This window comes from Peromyscus maniculatus, chromosome 4, assembly GCF_049852395.1.
Source record: "Peromyscus maniculatus bairdii isolate BWxNUB_F1_BW_parent chromosome 4, HU_Pman_BW_mat_3.1, whole genome shotgun sequence".
Classification (NCBI taxonomy): domain Eukaryota; kingdom Metazoa; phylum Chordata; class Mammalia; order Rodentia; family Cricetidae; genus Peromyscus; species Peromyscus maniculatus.
Window position 1 is genome coordinate 79683776 of NC_134855.1, and position 20971 is coordinate 79704746.

General features: G+C 44.3%; 1 protein-coding gene across 1 annotated transcript in view; it reads right to left on the reverse strand.

Annotated features, from left to right (window-relative positions):
* Cat (catalase) overlaps window positions 1-20971 on the reverse strand; it is a 28913-nt gene that overhangs the window by 4984 nt on the left and 2958 nt on the right. The window contains exons 2-10 of the mRNA XM_006983625.4: window positions 16850-17021; window positions 14772-14882; window positions 13481-13611; window positions 12529-12633; window positions 11890-12015; window positions 9121-9312; window positions 8501-8653; window positions 4617-4755; window positions 1666-1796 (exon numbers count right to left, since the gene is read on the reverse strand). Of these exons, the coding sequence (XP_006983687.3) occupies window positions 1666-1796; window positions 4617-4755; window positions 8501-8653; window positions 9121-9312; window positions 11890-12015; window positions 12529-12633; window positions 13481-13611; window positions 14772-14882; window positions 16850-17021 (1260 nt within the window). The remainder of the gene's footprint in view (window positions 1-1665; window positions 1797-4616; window positions 4756-8500; window positions 8654-9120; window positions 9313-11889; window positions 12016-12528; window positions 12634-13480; window positions 13612-14771; window positions 14883-16849; window positions 17022-20971) is intronic.

Below are 20971 nucleotides of genomic sequence, written 5' to 3' on the forward strand. Positions count from 1 at the left end.
ATCTGTCTTTCCAATGTTCTTCAGGAGAGAATAGGTCTGATATGAACAAGTCCTCTAACCTAGATGCAGAAAGCCACATGAACCACTTTTAAAGAAATAAACATGAAGCTTCTTAGGTGTATCTCATAGAACTTCTACTATTGTGCCATTATGCTTTGAACCCATAATACCAGTATCATGGCTGATTAAAAATGAGTCCTATCGCAATAAGAAAACCTCTCATTAAAATAAGAAGGGTCCCAAGAAAGCTCATATAGGAAACCTTGATGTGCAAATGGCAGTCTTGTTAACTAACTGGTTCTACAGGAGTTGTATGGCTGGCTTTGCCCCTGTCTTGACCTCACACACGCAAATTCCTTGAGCAGCAGAGACCATACTGCAATACACTTGATGTCACCCATCTCTCTAAGAATAACACATTTACTATGAAATACTGTACAGGCTATATTAGGCTTACCTAAATATGCTTTATATCCCACGATAAAACAGCAAGCACGCATACACATACCCATTTCAAACAGAGACTCATTTATGTATTTATGACTATTTCACTTGGACTCTGCATTTTCAAACTGAGAAAATAAAAACAGTTCCAACTGAATTTAAATACTAATTAACAGAACGCTCCCACACAGGACTGTGGAGCAGCTACACTCCCATTCCTTGCCTGGGTGTGCTGGGAGTTGCACGAGGTCCTAGCCCACACACAGGCTCCCACAGCAGCCACTGGAAAAGCCCACAGGGCAGTGACATGTGACTGGAAACAGGGTGAGCACCTGACTGAGGGCAGTTAGCAGCAGGCTGGTCCAAAGCCAAGGATACAACCTGGTGAAAAGATCAGCCATGAGCATCTGGTTATTGAGGAAAGAGTGAGAGGTACTCAAAAAGAGAAAAGGTGGAAAGAGAAACAGCCGTAAAGGAGAGTCAGCCATGGGCATGACCAAGCAGCAGAAGTTGAGAGGCAGAGGGGAAAAAGCGGGGGGCGGGGGCACAGTGGAAAGCAGTAAACATCTGGAGAACAGCTGGACCACATGCCCAGGAGCCCCGAGTGGAACCCCTTATCTCTTGTTGCCAGTTTTGTTCTGTTTTGTAGTACCAGGATTCAAACCCAAGGCCCTGCCCATGCGAGGTGAGGCGAGCGCTGTACCGCATTTCCAGCCTTCAATAGCTGTCTTGGATCTCCAGATTTAACATCTGGAAACTGGGCTGTTCTGCCAGGATGCTTAGGTCTTACTTGCTTACTTCTTAGATGCTCAGGAGATCATTTTCCCCCAGCATCGCCCAACTGTATCCCTTAAGAAAGGCTAGGGGAACTGAAAATGGGTCCCCACATCTGGAATGCAGAGACTAGCATGACACAACTCTCTGACTCCACACAATAAGGAGCCTGACTCGTTGTGAGAGCCAAGACTTCTCTGGCTTCAGGTCAAGACACCTCAGACTACCTTAAGAAGTGGACAATAAGTCAGATGTGATGGCACATGCCTTTAGTCAAGATACCTACTTGAGAGACAGAAGTAGGTATCTATGAGTTCAAGGCTGGCCTGGTCTACACAGCAAGTTCCAGGCCAACAGACCTATAGAATGAGACTGATAGGGCTATACAATGAGGCCCTGATGAGAAAACCAGCCGCGTGCCCACCAAGGAGCCAAGGAAGCCGTTACCTGAGTGACGTTGTCTTCATTGGCACTGTTGAAGCGCTGTACATCTGTGGAGCACTGTGAACTGTGCTCCAGGGCGGAGCGCTGCTGCTCCGGAGCACTGAAGCTGTTGGGGTAGTAGTTTGGAGCACCGCCTTCAAAGAGAAGCAGAGACCTACTCAGGGGAGGGCCAAACGTCTGCCTGCAGGGCACCGGTGTGGGAAGGAGCAGGTGCCAGCGGGAATCAAATACACACACATTAGGTGGTGTACATACCACATGCTGGGCAACAGTTCCTCACTTCCCAGGTCTGGCTTCAGGCTGGCGGGGTAGGGGTGGGGGTGGGGATGCTGCCCTCTCTAAACCTCCACGTGGGCTGCCTCACTCTAAGTCTGTATAAAGAGATCTCAAAAGCCGCGGCAACACTTCAAAGGTTCTTAGCTTATCTGCACCAGGAAGAGTCTTCAAAGATCTGACGCGGTTGCCATTGAGACCGGTCCAGAGATCTGACAATTTCTGCCGATCGGATGGAAGCTCCACCCAAACACTGACTCTCAGGTATGCAGAGTGACCTAATCCATCCCTGTTCCCTTGTCTGCAGACCAAACCTGGAGCTCTGAGATGTTCAGGGCTGCTGACCCGGGTGTTAGTGGGGGCTGGGATTAGAACCTGTACTTCTGCCTGGGATTAGAACCTGTACTTCTGCCTCTGGATGACACTCTTCCTCACACGGACTTTAGAACTTTTCTCCTTAGCAGGCTCTAATGCTCTCCTTAATCCTACTTTTCTATTCCCCCCTAAAAAAGGTTTTTAAAAAGAGGGGGGTGTTTTTTTTAATCTGTATTTGTAATATATTAGCATTCATTTATCTGGATTTATTGAACAAAATATTGGCAGATATAATTATACATCCTTTATGATTCTGAAATAAATAATGAAGCTTTTCTTTTCTCACTTGTCATCTTTTTCATTTTTATTTACTGTGCGTATGCTTGTACTACAGGACATGTGTGGGGATCAGAGAACAACTTGTGGGAGTCAACTCTCTCTGTCCACCATGTGGGTCCCAAGGATTGAACTCGGGTCTTCAGGCTTACCCTCTGAGTCATCTCAATGGCCCTTTGTTTTGGTGTATTTACATTCCAAACTGCACACTGCTTTGGCTGATATCAGCAGGAGACTGCCTATCAGAGCCTCCACTGCCTGGACGGGAACACCGTCTAGGAACCTAAGAGGCTTACAGGGGGAAGCCAGCGACAGGAAGGCTTCATGGCTCTCCGCCAGGACAGACATCCACCATGGATAATTAGGAGAAGCTTCTTATCTCAGGGATCAAGACACCAAGGGTGTGTAGAGTTGGGGGAGGGGGCGTTGGCCCTTTACCATGAGGGCCATCACTTACTCACTTTAGAAAGTAGCCCAGGGCTGCTGTGTCGGCATGAAAAGCAGAACGTTCAACACCAACCACCACACTAGTTCTTCACTAAGAATTCGCCCTTTGAGAATTTTTAAATTCTATACTTTCTGACCTTTACTCAAAAGTGGGAGTTGTTTTGGAGGTATTGGCAACTGGGAACAATTAAGTTCTTTCATGAGAATTTCCAGAGCATGGCCCAAATGCGTTCTAAAGCCAAGCACAGGGCTTCAACATCCACCCCAAAGCAGCTTTCTCACACATGTGCCGGTGGGATGCAAACACGAAACAATTAGCTACAAATGAAGCTCAGGACAAACACAGAAGTCTGTGCCATGCACAGCTGCAATAACAAAAGGGCCACAAAAGAAGGGGGAGAAAAACAGAGTCTGGAAGAATGGAAAGGCGGGATAGAGATGCAGGGAGTATCTCTTACTTCAGGCCGGGGCCTCTAGAGTCCTAAGAGAGCAGAAATACTACACCCACTCAGTGGAGTTTGGCAGAAGGGGTACAGACTCAGTAAGTAGCAGGGGAGCCTGGGAGTAATGACGGGGGGAGCGAGCACAAAATGGCACATACAAAAACAACTAAATGTGTAAAAATAGTCACTGAAAAGAATGGCAAGAAATATGTAAAAATGCAATCATCATGGCCTCTGGGTGTTAGGATTCTTAAATCAGTTTTTATCATCTATTTTCCAAGTCCCCTTTAAGGTACATATATTCTTTTTATTGGAGGTGTACCCTATAATATATAATACCTCTAATTTTCATATAGATAACTATGACTACAAATAAACATCACTGGTCAAACTTCTGCAGAGATCTATTTCCCTAGCCTATTACTGAAACACAGGGCCCCCAGCAGGAAATTAAGAAGTTATCTATTAAACTGGAATATTAAAAGAAAGCACATCAACCAAGCACTCTGCTCGGCTAATCAGAGGCTGTCTGGGCAACAGCATCAGAAAAGGGAATTAAAAGGGAAAAGCCATGCACTTGACAAATGAACCCCAAAATACCCAAATGCAGGAGAATGTCATCTCAGTTGACTATTTAAGAAATGTCAACTTAAGAGAAAAACATGGAAAAGACTCCCTTGGTTTTCTCCATCCCCTCCCTTTCCTTCTAATTTCTAGGCAGACCTGGTCCTCTGGCTTTACCAGAACCAGGAAGAAGCAGGAACTTTGTGCCTTCGAATCTCCAAGGTTTCAGTCCCGGTATGAGTGACTCGGGGAAATTGCACATTTTGTAACCTAGGCTGGATACCCTGCACTACAGCCCTGTCTAAGCTCTTCTCCCCACCCTCCCACTGCAGGACAGACACCAAGGGCAAGCTGAGGAGGGACATCTCAGGAATGTACATAAAACAGACAGAAACCAGAAGAGACCACGGGCAGCTCAAAACTTCCCACTGAGCATCAGACCTGGGTGGCTGGCAGTACCTGCAGAGCATGTTACATACAGCACAGGCATTCTCACGGGGGCTGGCTTGAGGACCACTGGCCAGCATCCCAGCCCATCCGCGCCCCATGACAAGGAACCAAATATATCAGGCCTACCCTGATTGTCGTGCATGCACATGGGGCCGTCCCGCTGATAGTTGGCCACGCGAGCACGATAGGGACAGTTCACAGGTATCTGGAGATAGTTGGGTCCCAGCCGGTGGCGATGAGTGTCGGGATAGGCAAAAAGGCGGCCCTACGGTAATACACACAGCAGACATTAGGAGCGGTTGTTTATGAAATAGGAAACGCGCTACAAACATCATTCAAAAAAATCAAAGTACACAATTACTGCATAACCCTGCCTAGCTCTGCCCTGCAGAGCTAAGCCTCTTCCCACTAGAAAGTGTGTTCTTCCTAAAGACACCACCCCTAATCTCCCATGCCAACCGGGCAACTAACTTCACTCTGTCCTACACAATGGCGCCTACCAACTCCCCAGGATGAGACAGTGCCTCGGCGTGGCATTTAACATTCCACCTCACCCGAATCCTGAATGAATTCTCCACCTCCCCAGCCCTCTACTCCAAGGGAAGAACGGAACCTTTGCTCATGGGACACAGTGCAATTCTAGAAAGCCAGCTGTGTGGAAATTGTTCAAAGAAATGTTTCTTATGCTGCACGGTAAATAATACACACTCTGTATTCTGAGACTTACTAACAAACACGGAGAGAAAGCTGTGGTTGGAACTACCGGCCCTTTGCAGCCACAGGTAATGACTCCGAGGTTAACCTGAATACGCAAATTATGCCTTATATTTCCCAAGGCAGGATGAGAAGCATCTTGACATCAGCAAAAAGCTTTAGAATTTGCTCTGCATTGATCTTAACATCTAATCACTGAACTATTCTTATCATGCAAGGTTTTAGTCTATGGCAATTCTTCTTTCACAGCCTTGATCACTACCTGACTCTTAGACATATTCTTCTGTTCCTAATTATATAAGTCAAAATAAAAACCAAGGTTTAAAACCATAGAAAGGTGACCAGGAGAGGGGGGGAAGGGGGAAGGAAAATAGGGGAGATAATAGAATAAATGTGACATAAAAGCCGGAGGGATTTTTGGGAGGAAGCAGTATGGGGAAGAAGAGAAGAGGGGGGTGGGCAGGGGAGGAAGATGGGGAAGAGAGGAGGAGAAAGGGGATACATAAAAACAAAGTATAATAACAACTTATATATAAATGTCTTCATGAAAACTCATTAATGTACATGCTAACTTAAAACTGATTTAAAATTTTAATATTGAACTACATTTTTTAAAACGAGCATTAAAAATGAAAACTAAACACCAAGCTAAAGAAGGCAAATACAGCACTTATTCTGTACCAAATCACTCACAGCGCCATGCTTAACGAGGTCCCACTGATTCTGCCAACGTGGTGGCTAAGTAAGCCTGCTTCCCATAATCACTCCACATCACCCAGGTAACATTTAGATGGCTGGTCATGCGGATGGCACTATACTCCAGCCACAGAAAGAAGCTGGCTGCCTCCACTGGCTCCAGAAGCCACGTGCCCCAACTCCATCAACAGGCGAGAAGATAGAATGGAGTCATGGGTAGCTTCTGGATGGAGCCTCTAGCACAACACTCTGGCTTGATCACCTTGTATTTAGCAGGCAACCCTAACCTCGTCTATGAGCGGCAACCCTATCCTCATCTACGAGTGGAGACACACACAGATTCAGAAACAGCCACGGGGAGCACACACTGACACCGGCTCGCATGGGGCCTTACTCAAGGCTTTGTCCTTTACAACGCTGCTCTACCTGACCGAAGAGTCGTTCCCCACTCAAGCAACCAGCACAGCTTCTCTCCAGATTCCAGCTGTAAATGACGAGTATGGGAGCAAAGGGAGGCCACACAGCCGCACAGCCAGACCCTCGGCACAGTCTCTCTGCTTCCTGCACTACACTAGTCTGGCTGATTCATGATGCGCTGGCTTACCGCAGTGGATTAAGTTTTAAGATTTATTAACATGACCTTGTTTAAACCTAAACGAAGACACTGTCCATCCACACAGCAAGGGTCACTGCCTCACTTCGGCGCTCATTCTCTTCAGGGGTAACTGCAGCCTTCTTAATTTGCTCTCTGCCAGATATTCCCATAAAAGAACCTTCCAAGGGCTTCTCAGATTGCAGTCCTTACCCACCCTGGTCAGCAAATGGCTAAGGGAGGCCAACAGTCCTTCCCAAACTGTGCGTCTCCTCACACACCCCATATTCAGCTGAATAACACCATGCCTGGCCTACATCTGTTTTCTTTTGTTGCACGGAATACATGATTGCTGAGGATGCTTCACCGGTACTCCATCCGATCTTCAGTCTTCTCTTGGTTGTGTGACTGAGCTGCTATCTGACTCCAGGTGTCGCTGCAGACCCAAAGGACACTGGTAAACTGGACTCCTGTGCCGACCTGAGTCACCTTTCATTTTTTAATGTTTTCTCAATACCAGGATTATGCAATCTGAGCTCTGTCCATGACTTTTTCCTGCCCGGTGGACCCTGCTAGTCCCTAATCACACAGTTCCGTTCCCTTCCACCCACCAAGCAGGAAAGGCAGAGGGCAGGGCCATACTTCCTCTACTCTCCAGTGCCAACCAAACCCCAGATACGTCTGCTTATAGCTGTACTCTACTCCAGTTCCTTTTCTGTCCCTAACCTCAGCTCCTCCCTTTCTATTCATCACTGAGAGGAGTTCTTCTACTGGATAGCTACCAGGCCATGCTTCTCAAAACTGAGTAATCCTTCTGCTTCCCAAAACAGAGAGTTGTACGAATGTCCAGCATTTAAAGGCTCCTCTAACACAGACTTGGTGAACCACACTCCATTCCTCTCATTCAGGACAGAGTAATTGTACAGTTCAAATACTACCAACACAGCGCACGTCTGTGCCTGTCTGCATGCTCTCTACTGCTTTGTGTCATTTGCTGAAAATCAGGCTCCTACTCAGCCTGCAAACTCCATCTCAAATGCCATCTTGTTCCTAGAATTTTGTGACTGGCCCCTCTCTCACACATTTCAACCTCAGGTCCATCACTGCGCTCTGCCTTATACTACAGTTGTCCAGCCTTTCACAGTAACACACCCAGCAGGGCAGTGCTCAGCTTGTTTAATGAAAAAAGTATCAGATGTCCCCAGTGTCACAGCAAAGGTAACCCAAAGACACATGGAGAATCTCAGCTTGCTCTCCAAGGAACCTGACGCTTGCCTAAATCAGAACTTACGTAAGCAGCCACCTTTGACCTCTGTGGTCTGATCAAAGATCTAATCTTTAACCTCTGTTTTGTGTTCAGAATCTAAAAATCACAAAAGATTGGTTTGCACAGCAATTATTCAGCCAATTATTTTCCTACTGATTCCTGGTCCAAAGTAGAACTTTCACTCTTTGAACTCTTGGCAAAGCACCCTAGAACATGGCTTGAAGGGTACTGAATGCCTGGTGAGATCACATGATTAAACTATTCCACTGCCAATAATCACAAAATCTGGTTAATAAAAATCATCTACGGAGCTGTTTTCACAGATAGAAAACAGGTAAGTATCACCCTGGAATAGAAATGTATAAAATTATGTTGTCAGTGATTGTAACTATTAATTAGATCTTATAACATAAGATATAATGGCTGAGCTAACCATGTTATTTTTTTCTAAAATATGGAGACATTTCTATTATATCTTTTTCCCCGAGATCAAGTGTTCACATCTTCAAATATTAGATATTTTATCATGGGTGTGGCTTATAATTGGTACAACTATAGAATGGCCACCTAAGGATGTTTCATCCCAGTGAACTCAAAGGAATTAAGCACCTCAACTGAAATTCAAGTGAAAGTTTTAGCAATTCCTCATATAAAGATCATGCCAAGTTATACACTGTGTGCTCATGTATGTGTGCACACAGACAGGCACCTGCCTCAGAACATCTCAACTCACTGGCTTACCTGGAGCATTTTGTCAGGGCTGGGCTCAATGCCAGGGGGCATGTTGCTTGGGTCAAAGGCCATCTGCTCGACTTCAGCAAAGTAATTAACTGGGTTTCTGTTTAAGACCAGCTTGCCAACTGGTATAAGAGGGTAGTCCTTGTGAGGCCAAACCTGAAAACAATATTGTATTCGTAATTACCAGACGGCGGATATTAAAGGCATCCATGAAAACACCAACTTTCAAATATAATCAAGGCAGTGAAAATAATGCTTAACCCCAGAGAACCACGATAAGAACATCAGGTGACTGCATTATCATATTGTGAGAGCAAATGGTAAATATTGACAACTGTGCAGAACCAGAGGATATCAGCTTTTCAAAACTTGTCCCCTGCTAATAACACAGGAGGCCTCCAAAGTGACCCTGATGAACTTCCCACATGGGAGTGGAAGTGAGGCACTGGCAGGCAGGCAGCCACTCACAGACATGAGGACCCTGCCGAGCTTCCGCCTCATAGCCAGCCCACCCCTCACTGTGAATGCTTAGCTGTAATTTATTTATTATTATTATTATTATTATTATTATTATTATTAAACAGGAAGAGACTTATAGAATGAAATAGTTGCTGCTGACTTACCTTGGTAAGATCAAATGGATTAAATGGGAAAGTTTCTGCCTCCCTGAAAGTCATGACCTGGATGTAAAAAGTCCAAGACGGATAGTTGCCCCTGGCGATGGCATTGAAAAGGTCTCGGAGGCCGTAATCTGGATCTTCCTGGGTGAGTCTTGCTGCTTCTCCAACGGGCAAGTTTCTGATGCCCTGGTCGGTCTGCAGAGTGAAAGTGGGAAGGTCAGTCCAAGTTTACGGAAGAGGTGACCAAAGACAATTTCTTTAAATCATACTTCTGTTGTTCAGATCTGACTGTACTTACTTATCCCAATTCTTGTCAATGTCAAGGGGATTTCTTCCAGACTTTTCACATTTAAAATCATTCCTCTCTTTCCCTTTATGTATTCTATGTCATTTGTACTTTTATGCTTATATTACTTTTTAATCAGAAAAAAATACTTTCTTAATAATAAGAAACTCTTATCAGTTCAAATAAGCAAGAGATAATAAAAATTAAAGAGTTTTTAAAAGGGGATTTTTAAAATAGTTTTTTATTTATTTTAACTGATGCATTAAAGCACCAAAATTATGCATATTAATGGAGAATATTTATCATTTACTTAAAGCAAAACACTCAAATCCTTTCTTCCTTGTGCAAGAGCACATTAGAACTTGGTCCTCCCCAAATGTGACTCAATACCATCAGCCAGCCTTTCCCATCCCTCCAGGCCCTACTCTCCCTGGCCTCTGATGATCAATATTCTAATTTCATCCTCTAGTTCTCAAATTCCACCTATGAGGCAGAGCATGCCACATCTGTCTTTCTATGCCTGGCTCATTTCACTTAGCGCAGCAGTGAAATGAGTGACTTTGAGTCATTGTGACTTTGAGAGACAGGGTCTCTCTCTGTGTCTCTGTCTCTGTCTCTGCCTCTCTCTCTCTCTCTCTCTCTCTCTCTCTCTGTGTGTGTGTGTGTGTGTGTGTGTCTGTGTGTGTGTGTGACACAGAGAGAGAGAGAGAGAGAGAGAGAGAGAGAGAGAGAGAGAGAGAGAGAGAGAGAGACCTAACAGCAGGTCACTGTATCACATCTTCTTAATCCATTCACCATCTGATGGACACTGCTTCAAAAAACATGAGAGTTGCAGATGCCTCTTGGACATACTGTATCGCAGCATTTGCCTTAGATATACACCCTGGAATTCTGGAAATAACCTAATTCCCATTTTAAAACAGCTCAGAAAAATTCCTGAAATTGTGATCAGCATATCCCTCCATCCCTGCTACGTTCCTTTTGTTTGTTTAGAAATTACAGAATCAGAGTTCCCCGAACTACTATGAGCTTCCCTGTTGCCACTCTACACTTCTCTAGGAGCAGGCAAAATCAGCACTCTGCCTTTCCAAACAAACCAATCCCCTTCAAAAAGGCATCACATCACTTTCCTCAGTACTCCTGTCACTATAGCCCTGGTCAACTGGCTGACCATGTGCCTAATAAGACTCCAGAAGCCTCATGTCATGGAAACACTCAGCAAAATCAACTCTGGAAGGGACCAAAGGAGAAGGCAACTTCAGGATTTAAGAATGAAGGCCGCCATCCGCAGATCACCCCATGAGCCAATATGTTCAATGTGTCATAACAGTGCAATGTTGTTCTGACTTTAACCAATTCCTTGGGTTTAAAAGAAAGTACAAATCAGAATAAGCTATATTTATGAGTGAGTGAGTGAATGAATGAATGAATGAATGAATCCATATATATCTCAAGCTATCTCAGGATCCTATAAGCAATCTATTCAGGCCTGTGGACAGCTGTAGGTGTATCCCAGTTTTACAATGAAATGAACTTTCAGCACTATGCCCAATGTCACAGCATGGGACAGTGAAGATCTGAGTTAAGGCTGGCCTAACCCAGGGGTACCCACTAGGCTCCGTATCCCCCACAGTCACTGAGTCTTGTGACCTTACACAGCTCCCTGGCATCTATAAATCCAGGGACCAAACTGCTTTCTTAACATTGATCCAAGAGCTAAAGGAAACCTTTTCCCATTTAACACACCTAAATAGCTTGTTCAAGTAAGTATTAAAATATTACAGAAGAAAGCAGGCCTTTGGAATGTTGTTAAAAAGGGAAGCTATGCTGAGCCTGGTTGTGTGGGCCTGAAAGCCCAGCTACTCAGGAGGCTGAGGTAGGAGGATTGCAAGTTCAAGGCTCGGCTAAGCTACCAACTAAGTTCAAGGCTAACCTGGGCAACTTAATGAGATCCTGTCTCAAAATACAAGAGGTGCTGGGGGTGTAGTATTTCAATGGTATATATAGTACTTGACTAGCAGCCCTAGATTCAATTTCAGTTCTACACACACAAAAAGGAGAGAGACTTCATTTGTCATGAACCCACTTCCTTCTGGTTTAGCAGTAGTATTTAGAAACAGAAGTTTTTAACCTCCTGAGGTGCTCAGGGAATACTGCTAACCCTCTCAAGTTCACTGGTAAATACTGTTCATTGTAATATAAGCCAAGATCATACCAAAGACAGAAGCCATGTGCTCTAACCTCTAACTACATGTAAGGAAGAATCCATCAACTATACATAGTTCTAATTTGAAAGGCCTGAATTTGTCCAGGAATTGGTGGCCAACAAAATATTTACAGTACTAGTCAACTGTATCAATTCTTTGTACCTTTGGTAGAAGCCTGAGAAAAGTGAGAATTCTCAGTCTCTGCACAGTCCTTTAGGAGAAGTAAAAAGAGTTGGGTAGGAGGAGAGGCCTTGTTACCCTGGGCCAGACAACACGTACCTTGTAATGGAACTTGCAATAGACCGCCTCTCCATTTGCATTAACCAGCTTGAATGTGTGGGATCCATAGCCATTCATGTGCCGGTGTCCATCTGGAATCCCTCGGTCACTGAACAAGAAAGAAACCTAAGGAACAGAAACGGAAATCCTCCCATTTAAATTGAAGTGTCCCAAGTTTGCACATCCATGCATTTCCAGAAAACTCCTCAGGACATGGAACACATCCACTAACTTCCCATCGGAAGTTATTATTTTGCCTACAGAAAATGACAAAAATTGTCAAGTGTGACAAAGCATGAATCACTAATATCATCAAATTCTATGAAGGAGCACTACAGCAAATCTGGAAACTAGACCCTCACGTTGACTTTAGCACAGCTTTCCTCTCATCTCCCTAACACGCAGCTTCCCCTCAGACTAGACTTTATTCCTAGTCTTCAAAATATTAACTGATTGTGTTTCCAACCATCTAAGCACCACGCCACTGTAAACTCTTTGTGGTCAAGAAATTGAAGAAGCACCCCAAAAAGACAGAAGCCAACTCCAATATAATGACCTGAGAAGCAAGACACATGGCAAGGCCTAATTAACAATGCCATCCCAGGTGATACAGGAGCCTGAAAAAGAAAGTATTCTCACCTGATGGAGGGACTCTGGACGGAGGCTCCAGAAGTCCCAGACCATGTCAGGGTCCTTCAGGTGAGTTTGTGGGTTTCTCTTCTGGCTATGGATGAAGGATGGAAACTAAATGGGAGCAGGGGGAAAGAAAAAGAGAAAATAAGAATCCCAAACCTAAGTTTACGAGAATTACAGTGTCTTACATGATATATTATGGCTCCTTTACGGATTATAATTCTGATCAACCCAATTCCAGAAATTTAGATTGCTAGATTTTCAAATAATATTTGATCAGCAAATACAACCAATTCTTTGGATACTCTAGGATCAAATGCACTCCAAGCTGAAGTATCTCTTTAAAACAACCACCAAAGACATCACACTCACATAACACACATCACACACACACACACACACACACACACACACACACACACACACACACACACACAAGTATGCTCTATCTGCTTCTCAGACAAAGCCAGTGCTGACTAATCCTCCAAGCTCTACAACGGAAGCTGGACCGTTTCCACTAGGTCAGTGAATCTTGACATGTCAAATCTAAGGCCAGTGATAATTATCATTTGATCTTATAGAGCAGTGGCTCTCAACCTTCCTAATGCTGTGACTCTTTAATACAGCTCCTCATGTCATAGTCACCCCCATCATAAAATTATTTCATTGTTACTTCATAACTGTAATTTTGCTACTATTATGAATCGTAATATAAATATCCGATATACAGGATATCTGGTATGTGACCCCCCCAGAGGGGTCACAACCCACAGGTTAAGAACTGCTGTGATAGAACTACACTAAATTCTGAAAAAAAAAAAAATTTAAAGGGCAACCCGGAAAATCCACATTCTCTTTTTTTCTCCAGGGCTTATCCTCAAAGGCCAATCCCTAAAGAGAACTGGAAATCAATACAAATCAACAGCACTTGTAGAGAGCAAGACAGCCCGCCACCTACCAATATGGCGTCCCTGATGAAGAAAATAGGGGTGTTGTTTCCCACAAGATCCCAGTTACCATCTTCAGTGTAGAATTTCACTGCGAAGCCACGAGGGTCACGGACCGTGTCCGCGGAGCCTGACTCTCCAGCTGGAAGAGTCAGACGGAAGAAGAATGAACCATAGCCGAGTTCAGTGCAGCCACACGGCTATAAATCACAGAGAAACTCGGCATCTTCAATCCGCTTCCTGGAGTCAGATTCGGTATTTAAATGTCTGCGGTATTTTTACTACAACCTACCTGCTAATTGGGTCTAGAAATCAGACAAAAGATTGAATTGAAAGTGATAAGAGATCGTATATACCAACAGCTGACAAGGCTATCCATTTAAACGGGTAATTAAGGTAAGAAAATAATTATGAAGATTAGAGCAATAAACAGTGAGTTGTCTGGGGCTGGAGAGAGAACTCGGCAGTTAAGAGCACTGGCTGCTTTTACTGAGAGCTGAGACTCAGATTCAATTCCCAGCGCCCACACAGCAGCTCCCAACCATCTAACTCGAGTTCCTGCAGATGCGACACCCTCTCCTGGCTTCTGAGGACCCAGGCAGGCACATGGTACACAGATATGCATGCAGGCAAACATCCATACACATAAAATAAAAATAATGAAAATTTTAAGGAAGAGTGAGTGTGGGGAAGCTAGTATTGAGAAAATTAGCTAAGACACAGGTTTTATTATTTATCTCATGCAGTTTTACATGCCACGGTTTTTTGTTTGTCTGTTTTTAAGCACAGAACCTAACAGAGAAGTCTAACTGATTAGGCACTGTGATGTGTTAGGATATATATAATAATGTTAAGTACAAATACTAATTCTGTAACACAATAATAAAACTTCTTAATCATCCTGGAGTAGATTATCCCATACTGCAAAGTAGATCTACAGATTACTCCAAATAAATCACCTATACTATTGTTGCTCTAGACTTAATTCTCAGTAAAGGGAAGTTGTTACAATGGTTATTAAAGAAGGTTTCCACTCCATACTTCCCTTTGAGGCAACCCTTGTAGAAAGCTATTTCAAAATGTCACAGAATTGCAGTGGTAACCCCTTCACGGTTCAGCAAACAGAACAGTAACTTCCTGTAAGTCTCCAGATATTTTCTCTACAGCAAAATGGGCTAAAACTTACCGAAGTACTTGTTTCCTATGTCTTCGTATGTTTTTCTTGAGATTAAGCTATAAATGTCCCCAAATAAGGTGCAGGTTGAAGGAACCAAAAGAGGCATGCAAAACAGACTGACTTACCGACTGTGGAAAAGCGAACTGCGATGGGAGTCCTCTTGCCAATATGCTCAAATACCTTTGCCTTCGAGTATCTGGTAATATCGTGAGTGACCTCAAAGTATCCAAAGGCACCTAAGGAGGGAGACAGAAACTCTCAGCATAAGACCATCCCCAGGAGGACCAGGCCCTCCACCGGCACTTGTGACAAGGAAAACTGAACAGTGTTCCGGGGTCTGCCAATACGATGGGGGGTGAGGTGGGGGGGGGGAAGAAAGCAAACACAGAATGTTAAGAGCCAGATGCAAAGCCCTGTTGTCACTCAGTGCTCGGATGGATGCCACACAGCTGGAGTCAAGAGACGATGATGGTGCTGGGAGTGTTAGCTGGTCAAGGCGGACCAAAGGCAAAGGACTTCTGGACGAAGGACAAAGGTCTGACGGTAGAGGCCGACGCCAGGGAAAGACACGGAAGGACTCATTTCCAGGGAAGGAGAAAGAGCAGCTGCCAAAGGACAAATGGGGAAGCACAGCAAGTGACAGCAGAGAAGACATAAGACAATGGGGAGAAACTTCTCTAGAAAGAAGAGATGAAGGAATCGGGAAGGCCGACTGAGTCCACAGAACAGGCTGAGAAGAAATGCATTATCCTTCCCATGCTGCCCCTTTTCTTTTCTCCTTTTTTGTTTTGTTTTGTTTTTTTCAAAACAGGGTTTCTCTGTGTAGCCCTGGCCATCCTGGAACTCGATCTGTAGACCAGGCTGGCCTTCAACTCAGAGATCCACCTGCCTCTGCCTCCGGAGTGCTGGGACTGAAGGCGTGCACCACCACCGCCCGGCTGCTACTCTTTTTCTTATTGGGCTTTTCTTTTAAACACTATTATCATCTTTTACATCCACTATAAAAAGATCCAAGTTCTACAGAAGTTAGGCAAAAGAGAAGGAAAAAAAACACACAAATTCACCGTTCCCACATAAGTATGTTCTATTTTGCAGTTCATTTCAGTATTTATCCCATAAGAGCATATTTTAACCAAGCTGCAACTGGTATGTGTTACTCGATCTCTGTTTTCATTCCTTTACTGAACTATGTAATGGAAAATAATGGAAGGTTACTGTTTAGTATGTGTGGTGCTGGAGACTGAACCCTAGGTTTGCTGAATAAGCACCCGAGTACTGAGCTACACCCCCAATCCTTGATCTGCTGAGACAGGATATTACTGCTTAGCACAGGCTGGCCCTGAACTCAGTCTCTCTCTGCCTCCCAGGTGCTGACAGCACGGGTGTGTGCCACATGCCACACCTGGCTGGAAAACAGCTGTTTGTTTGTTTGTCTGGTGTATGTGCACACCATGTGAGCATGCAGGTATGAATCTATCCATATGCATGAGTGGGGAGGGCGAAGGAGAAACGGGATGCCCTTGATTGCTGCTTCCCACCTTTATTTTTTGAGAAAGGTCTTTCACTGAACCTGAAGTTTGTCAGTTTGGCTAGGCTGGCTGGCCAAGAGCTTCTGTCCATTCCCCTCCTCCCACACACACAGCCTCCCACCAGCACCGAGGTTACAAGTGTGCTATAAATGCCAGCATTTTTTACACATGGATGCTGACGATCTACACTCAGGTCCTCACAGCTAGGCAGGAGGCACTTTACCAACTGAGATATCTCCCCGGCTCCCAAAAGTTAGTATTTTAAAAACTGGTTGGGGGCTGGACAGATGGATCAGCAGTTAAGAGCACAGGCTGCTCTTCCAGAGGACCCAGGTTCAACATCCAATACCCACGCAGCAGCTCAGAACTGTCTGTAACTCCAGTTCAGGGAATCCAGCGTCTTCTTCTGGCCTCCTTGGCACTAACTGTGCACATGGTACATAGGCAAAACACCCATATACATTAAATGAATAAATTTTTAAAATTGTTTTATATAGAAATACATATAATCTAACCTAGGCTACTCTTCTATTAATGAAAAGTTGTCCTTTCTTCCAAGAATGGAGATTCGGGGTTTTACTGAAGGAAGGCTATGTGTGATAACTACAAGGTGTCAAGTGCTTTGGGGAATCCTTGGAGCCAGGTTAGGGGTGAGGAACACAGACAGCTCTCACCTGCTCCTTTTGCGTGCACCACTCTCTCAGGAATTCGCTCTCTGTCAAAATGTGCCATTTCATCAGTGAAAACCACATCCTGAACGAGAAGGGGCCCTCGGGACCCAGCGGTCATGACATTAAGTTTATCTCCTATTGGGTTCCCGCCTCCAGTGGTCAGGACATCGGGTTTCTAGGCAAACACGAAAGGAAAAAAGAACAGCAGAGTCAGTACAGTTGAACCCTTAACTTACACTGTCATATCTTGTAATTTTTACGCCTTCTTCCTGTTCTTAAGTCTCCTATGCGCTAAGTCCTGAAATACTACAGTCCGCTCTCGGAACTCCTTGTCACACCTCAACGTCAGTTCCTAAGACACTTGTGGGAAGCAGAGGTGACTAATGTCTGCTACCTGGTTCAGCTGCTACTAGAGATAGGCACTGGATTCCACACCTGAGTCCCCAGATAAGCACCCCTAAAAGGGAACGTTATGTGCTTGATAGCCAATGTCAAAACGAACAGTAAAAAGATGGTCTTCAAAGAATCCATGCCAGCTGGTGCTTCCCTGAGGGCTGAATTCCGTCATACGGTGGAGCTCACAGTCAGATTCCATGCTGGGGCCGTTCAGAAGTAATGCTGTGGATAGACGCTCATTTCTCTAAAGCTGTGTATGCTGGCTATGTGTGCTATCACTTCTCAATTTAAAACAAACAAACAAACAAAACGAAAAGAAATCTGTGCCTTTGGGCTAAAAATAATTGTTTCTGATACGATGGATTATATTACCAATGTTCTAAAGAAGTCACCATCTCTGAAACTGGGCAGGGTATTTTACTGTATTAAACAACTACTTGTAATACCCACCATTTCCAGATCTAGTTACATCAGATGTCTCTTGGCTGCCCCTCCTCTGAGTGACCACAGTGTCCAAGGTCCCACATGATATTGTGCACACCCTTGCTTCATTCTCCCCCAGGGTCACTGTGCTGGTTTGGATGAAAATGGCCCCCATACACCCATAGAGAGTGACACTATATAGTGAGTTATATATATATGGAAGAACACTGAGGAAAAGTCACTTTGGAATTTGTAAAACTCATAGACAAGACTCTCATACAAGCGTTCTACCACCTGATCCAGTTTCCTAAAACATTAACAGATTTCCTCACATGGCCTCGTGTACATACAATCTATCTCCAAAACTTAAATAGGCAACAGTTCAGAAAAGAACCCAGAGGGCAAAGACTGAAAAGGAAGATTGCCCAACTTCAAGGGATATTCAGGGGAGCACTGGGCAGAAAGCTGATGCAGGATTTATCAGTAATATATGCTCTTAGATGAAAATACCGCAGTGGAAGCAGGTCTTGCTCAATGGTCAAGCACTTTTCTCATGTGTATGAGGTTCTGGGTTGGATCCCCAGCCCTGAAAATAATCATAATTCCACCATCCGATAAAGATTTACTAACTACAAGGCCGGGCAATGGTGGCGCATGCCTTTAATCCCAGCACTCGGGAGGAAAAGGCAGGCGGATCTCTGTGAGTTCGAGGCCAGCCTGGACTACAGAGTGAGTTCCAGGAAAGGCACAAAGCTACACAGAGAAACCCTGTCTCGGAAAAAAAAAAAAAAAATATTTACTAACTACAATGAGCTGGTGGGGCTGGAGACTATACCACACAAGTTATTTCACCTAAACATCCCAATAATCTCACGAGACAAATGTAAGGAAAATTGGTCTTAGCATTTTCTTTGGAGGAAAATGGTAAATGTCAGGTTCCACACTCACTGAGCCAGGGCTCCAAGAACGGACTGAATATAGTCACTCGGTTAGAAACATGAGCAATGTTTTCTCAAGCAAGGCTATGCTGTCTTATTTATTAAGTGACGTGAGTAAACAGGTCACAGTAGTTGCTAATATATCTCAGGTATTCACTTCACTGCTTCATGGCCAAAACACCGCTACTAGTTTTCAAAAGTTAGAAACCTTTTAGAATAATCCTATATAAAGAGCAAACCTTCCAAGTACACAAAACAGGGACTGCAAAGAGGTGTTTTCCCTGTCTTGAAATAGAACTAAAATTTGTTAACACCATGACTGGCCTGATCTTCTTCAACCATTCAAAGAGCAGAGGACAGAGGGAGATTTGGAGAGAAAGGCTTAAGAATTACAGGATAACTCATCTACAGATGAAAAACACCCCTTTCCTTTTTTTATTAGAAGTAGCAGAGTTGAGGTACTTTAAAAACGGAAGCTGACAACAAAAATGATAACCATGAATTAGTATTTTCTGACCTACACTTTACAGTCAGCTCCTGCTTCCTAACCTGGAGAGAACACCTTGGCTAAGACGGAGACTTAGAAAAATACGTTTCCCTCTGCCATGTCTCTCCTGCTGACACACCATGACTTAGCAATTCTGCTCCTCCTGCTTACATGAGACATGAAAGCTCATTCACACAAGGAGTTAATCTGGCTACTCCCTCTCCACTCCTCTCCCATCCCTCATGTGAGCAGTGTGTCCTCAACACGCTTATTATCAGGGCTAACCTCAAAAACATAAAGTCTCTTACAGAAATCTCACTGACAGGAAGGACAGGCTAAGACCCAGACTCTCCCCAGTAACAAGGGGACAGGACAGAGTCAGGACTCTGATGCTCAGGTTCTCCAGTGGTCAGAGATGATTTATTACACCTAGGTATCCCATGGGAAGAGCCCATGTGATCTGAGCAGCAGGCAACAAAACTCCTACTTCAGTTCCATGCAAACTTCTGTGGAGACCTGTAGAACGGTCTCTTCAATGTATTTTGAGAAGAGAGCGCAGTTTTTTAGATGGCCCTAGGTCATGCCTGTGAAATTCTGGATTCGATGCTCAACGACCAACGTTCACAAGGCTCCCAATTCACTTGTCAGCAACATCTGCCCACAGGAAGACTCCCGTTTTCTAAATTGCTTCCACAGTGATGAACACTCTGGTCCTGGTTCCAAAGAAGGACCCATCTAACTTGGCACTGGACATCTGGTTCTTGAGAGAGGAGACAGCAGAATGCTGACAGTTCCAGCATTTCCATTTACCACTCCAGTGAAAGTAAAAAAAAAAGGACATTTTTAATGTCATAATAATAAAATTAATAGTCTAAAAAGAGATTGAGCCTGCTAACTCATCATCACACTACAAGAAAGTACATGGACAGATTCCCAGGAACTATGGAGTGTGTGTTTTAGACAACATAATGTGGCTTCCTAGACACAGAGGCAGCCCACACTCCCCCGCTTCCCTGATTCTTAGCCCATAACAGAGTTCTAGCTAAGGCACTTAGAATGGAAGGGAACCTGATCCCTAAACTTCCCAAATACCCTTCTCCACACACTTCATCTTTCTATGGCTGAACAGTGATGCCTCAAGTAGTGGGGGAGAGGAGGGGAATGCTGCTGTTGTTCTTAAAAAATACTTATTTATATGCGTATGAACGTTTATGTGGGTACAGTGCCCATGGAGACCAGAGAGTGTCAGATCCCCTGGAACTGGAGTTACAGCCGATTGTGAGACACATGTGGGTGCTGGGAACCCAGGTCCTGAGCAAGGAAAAGCAAGTGCTCTTAAGTACTGGGCCACCTCTCCAACCCCCTGCTTCAAGTACTTAGAACCCTGCGCTAATCCACGGGACGCCTCCTGCCGCTGAGCTGTCCCTCAATAACCATGAGAGACAAAACACCACTATTCTTTTCAACCCCAAACCACTCTGAGCCACCATAAAAGAAAGCAAGAAACTTCTGATGTGTTTATGCCATTGTGTATGCTGGACGCCATTATTACAGCACTTTTCCCACACAGGACTGAACTTAAAATGAGGGCCATAAAATCCACGGTGAAAGGTCAAACTCACAAATTTTAAAAGGACAAAAGAGATTCCAACAGATTACACAGGAGCTTATGCCCAAGATCAGCAGATTCTAAAAGGACGCCCAGCATTTCTAGTCCATCAGAGCAAAGCAAATTAAAACCACAGAGAGCAATGACTAAATAAAAGTCTGACAACAACAAAAGCCGGCAGGAAGTAAGGCAACCAGAACTCCCATGTTGTTGATGGAAGTGTAAAATGGTGCAACCACTTTGGAAGAGGACTGGGCGGTTTGCTCCTAAAA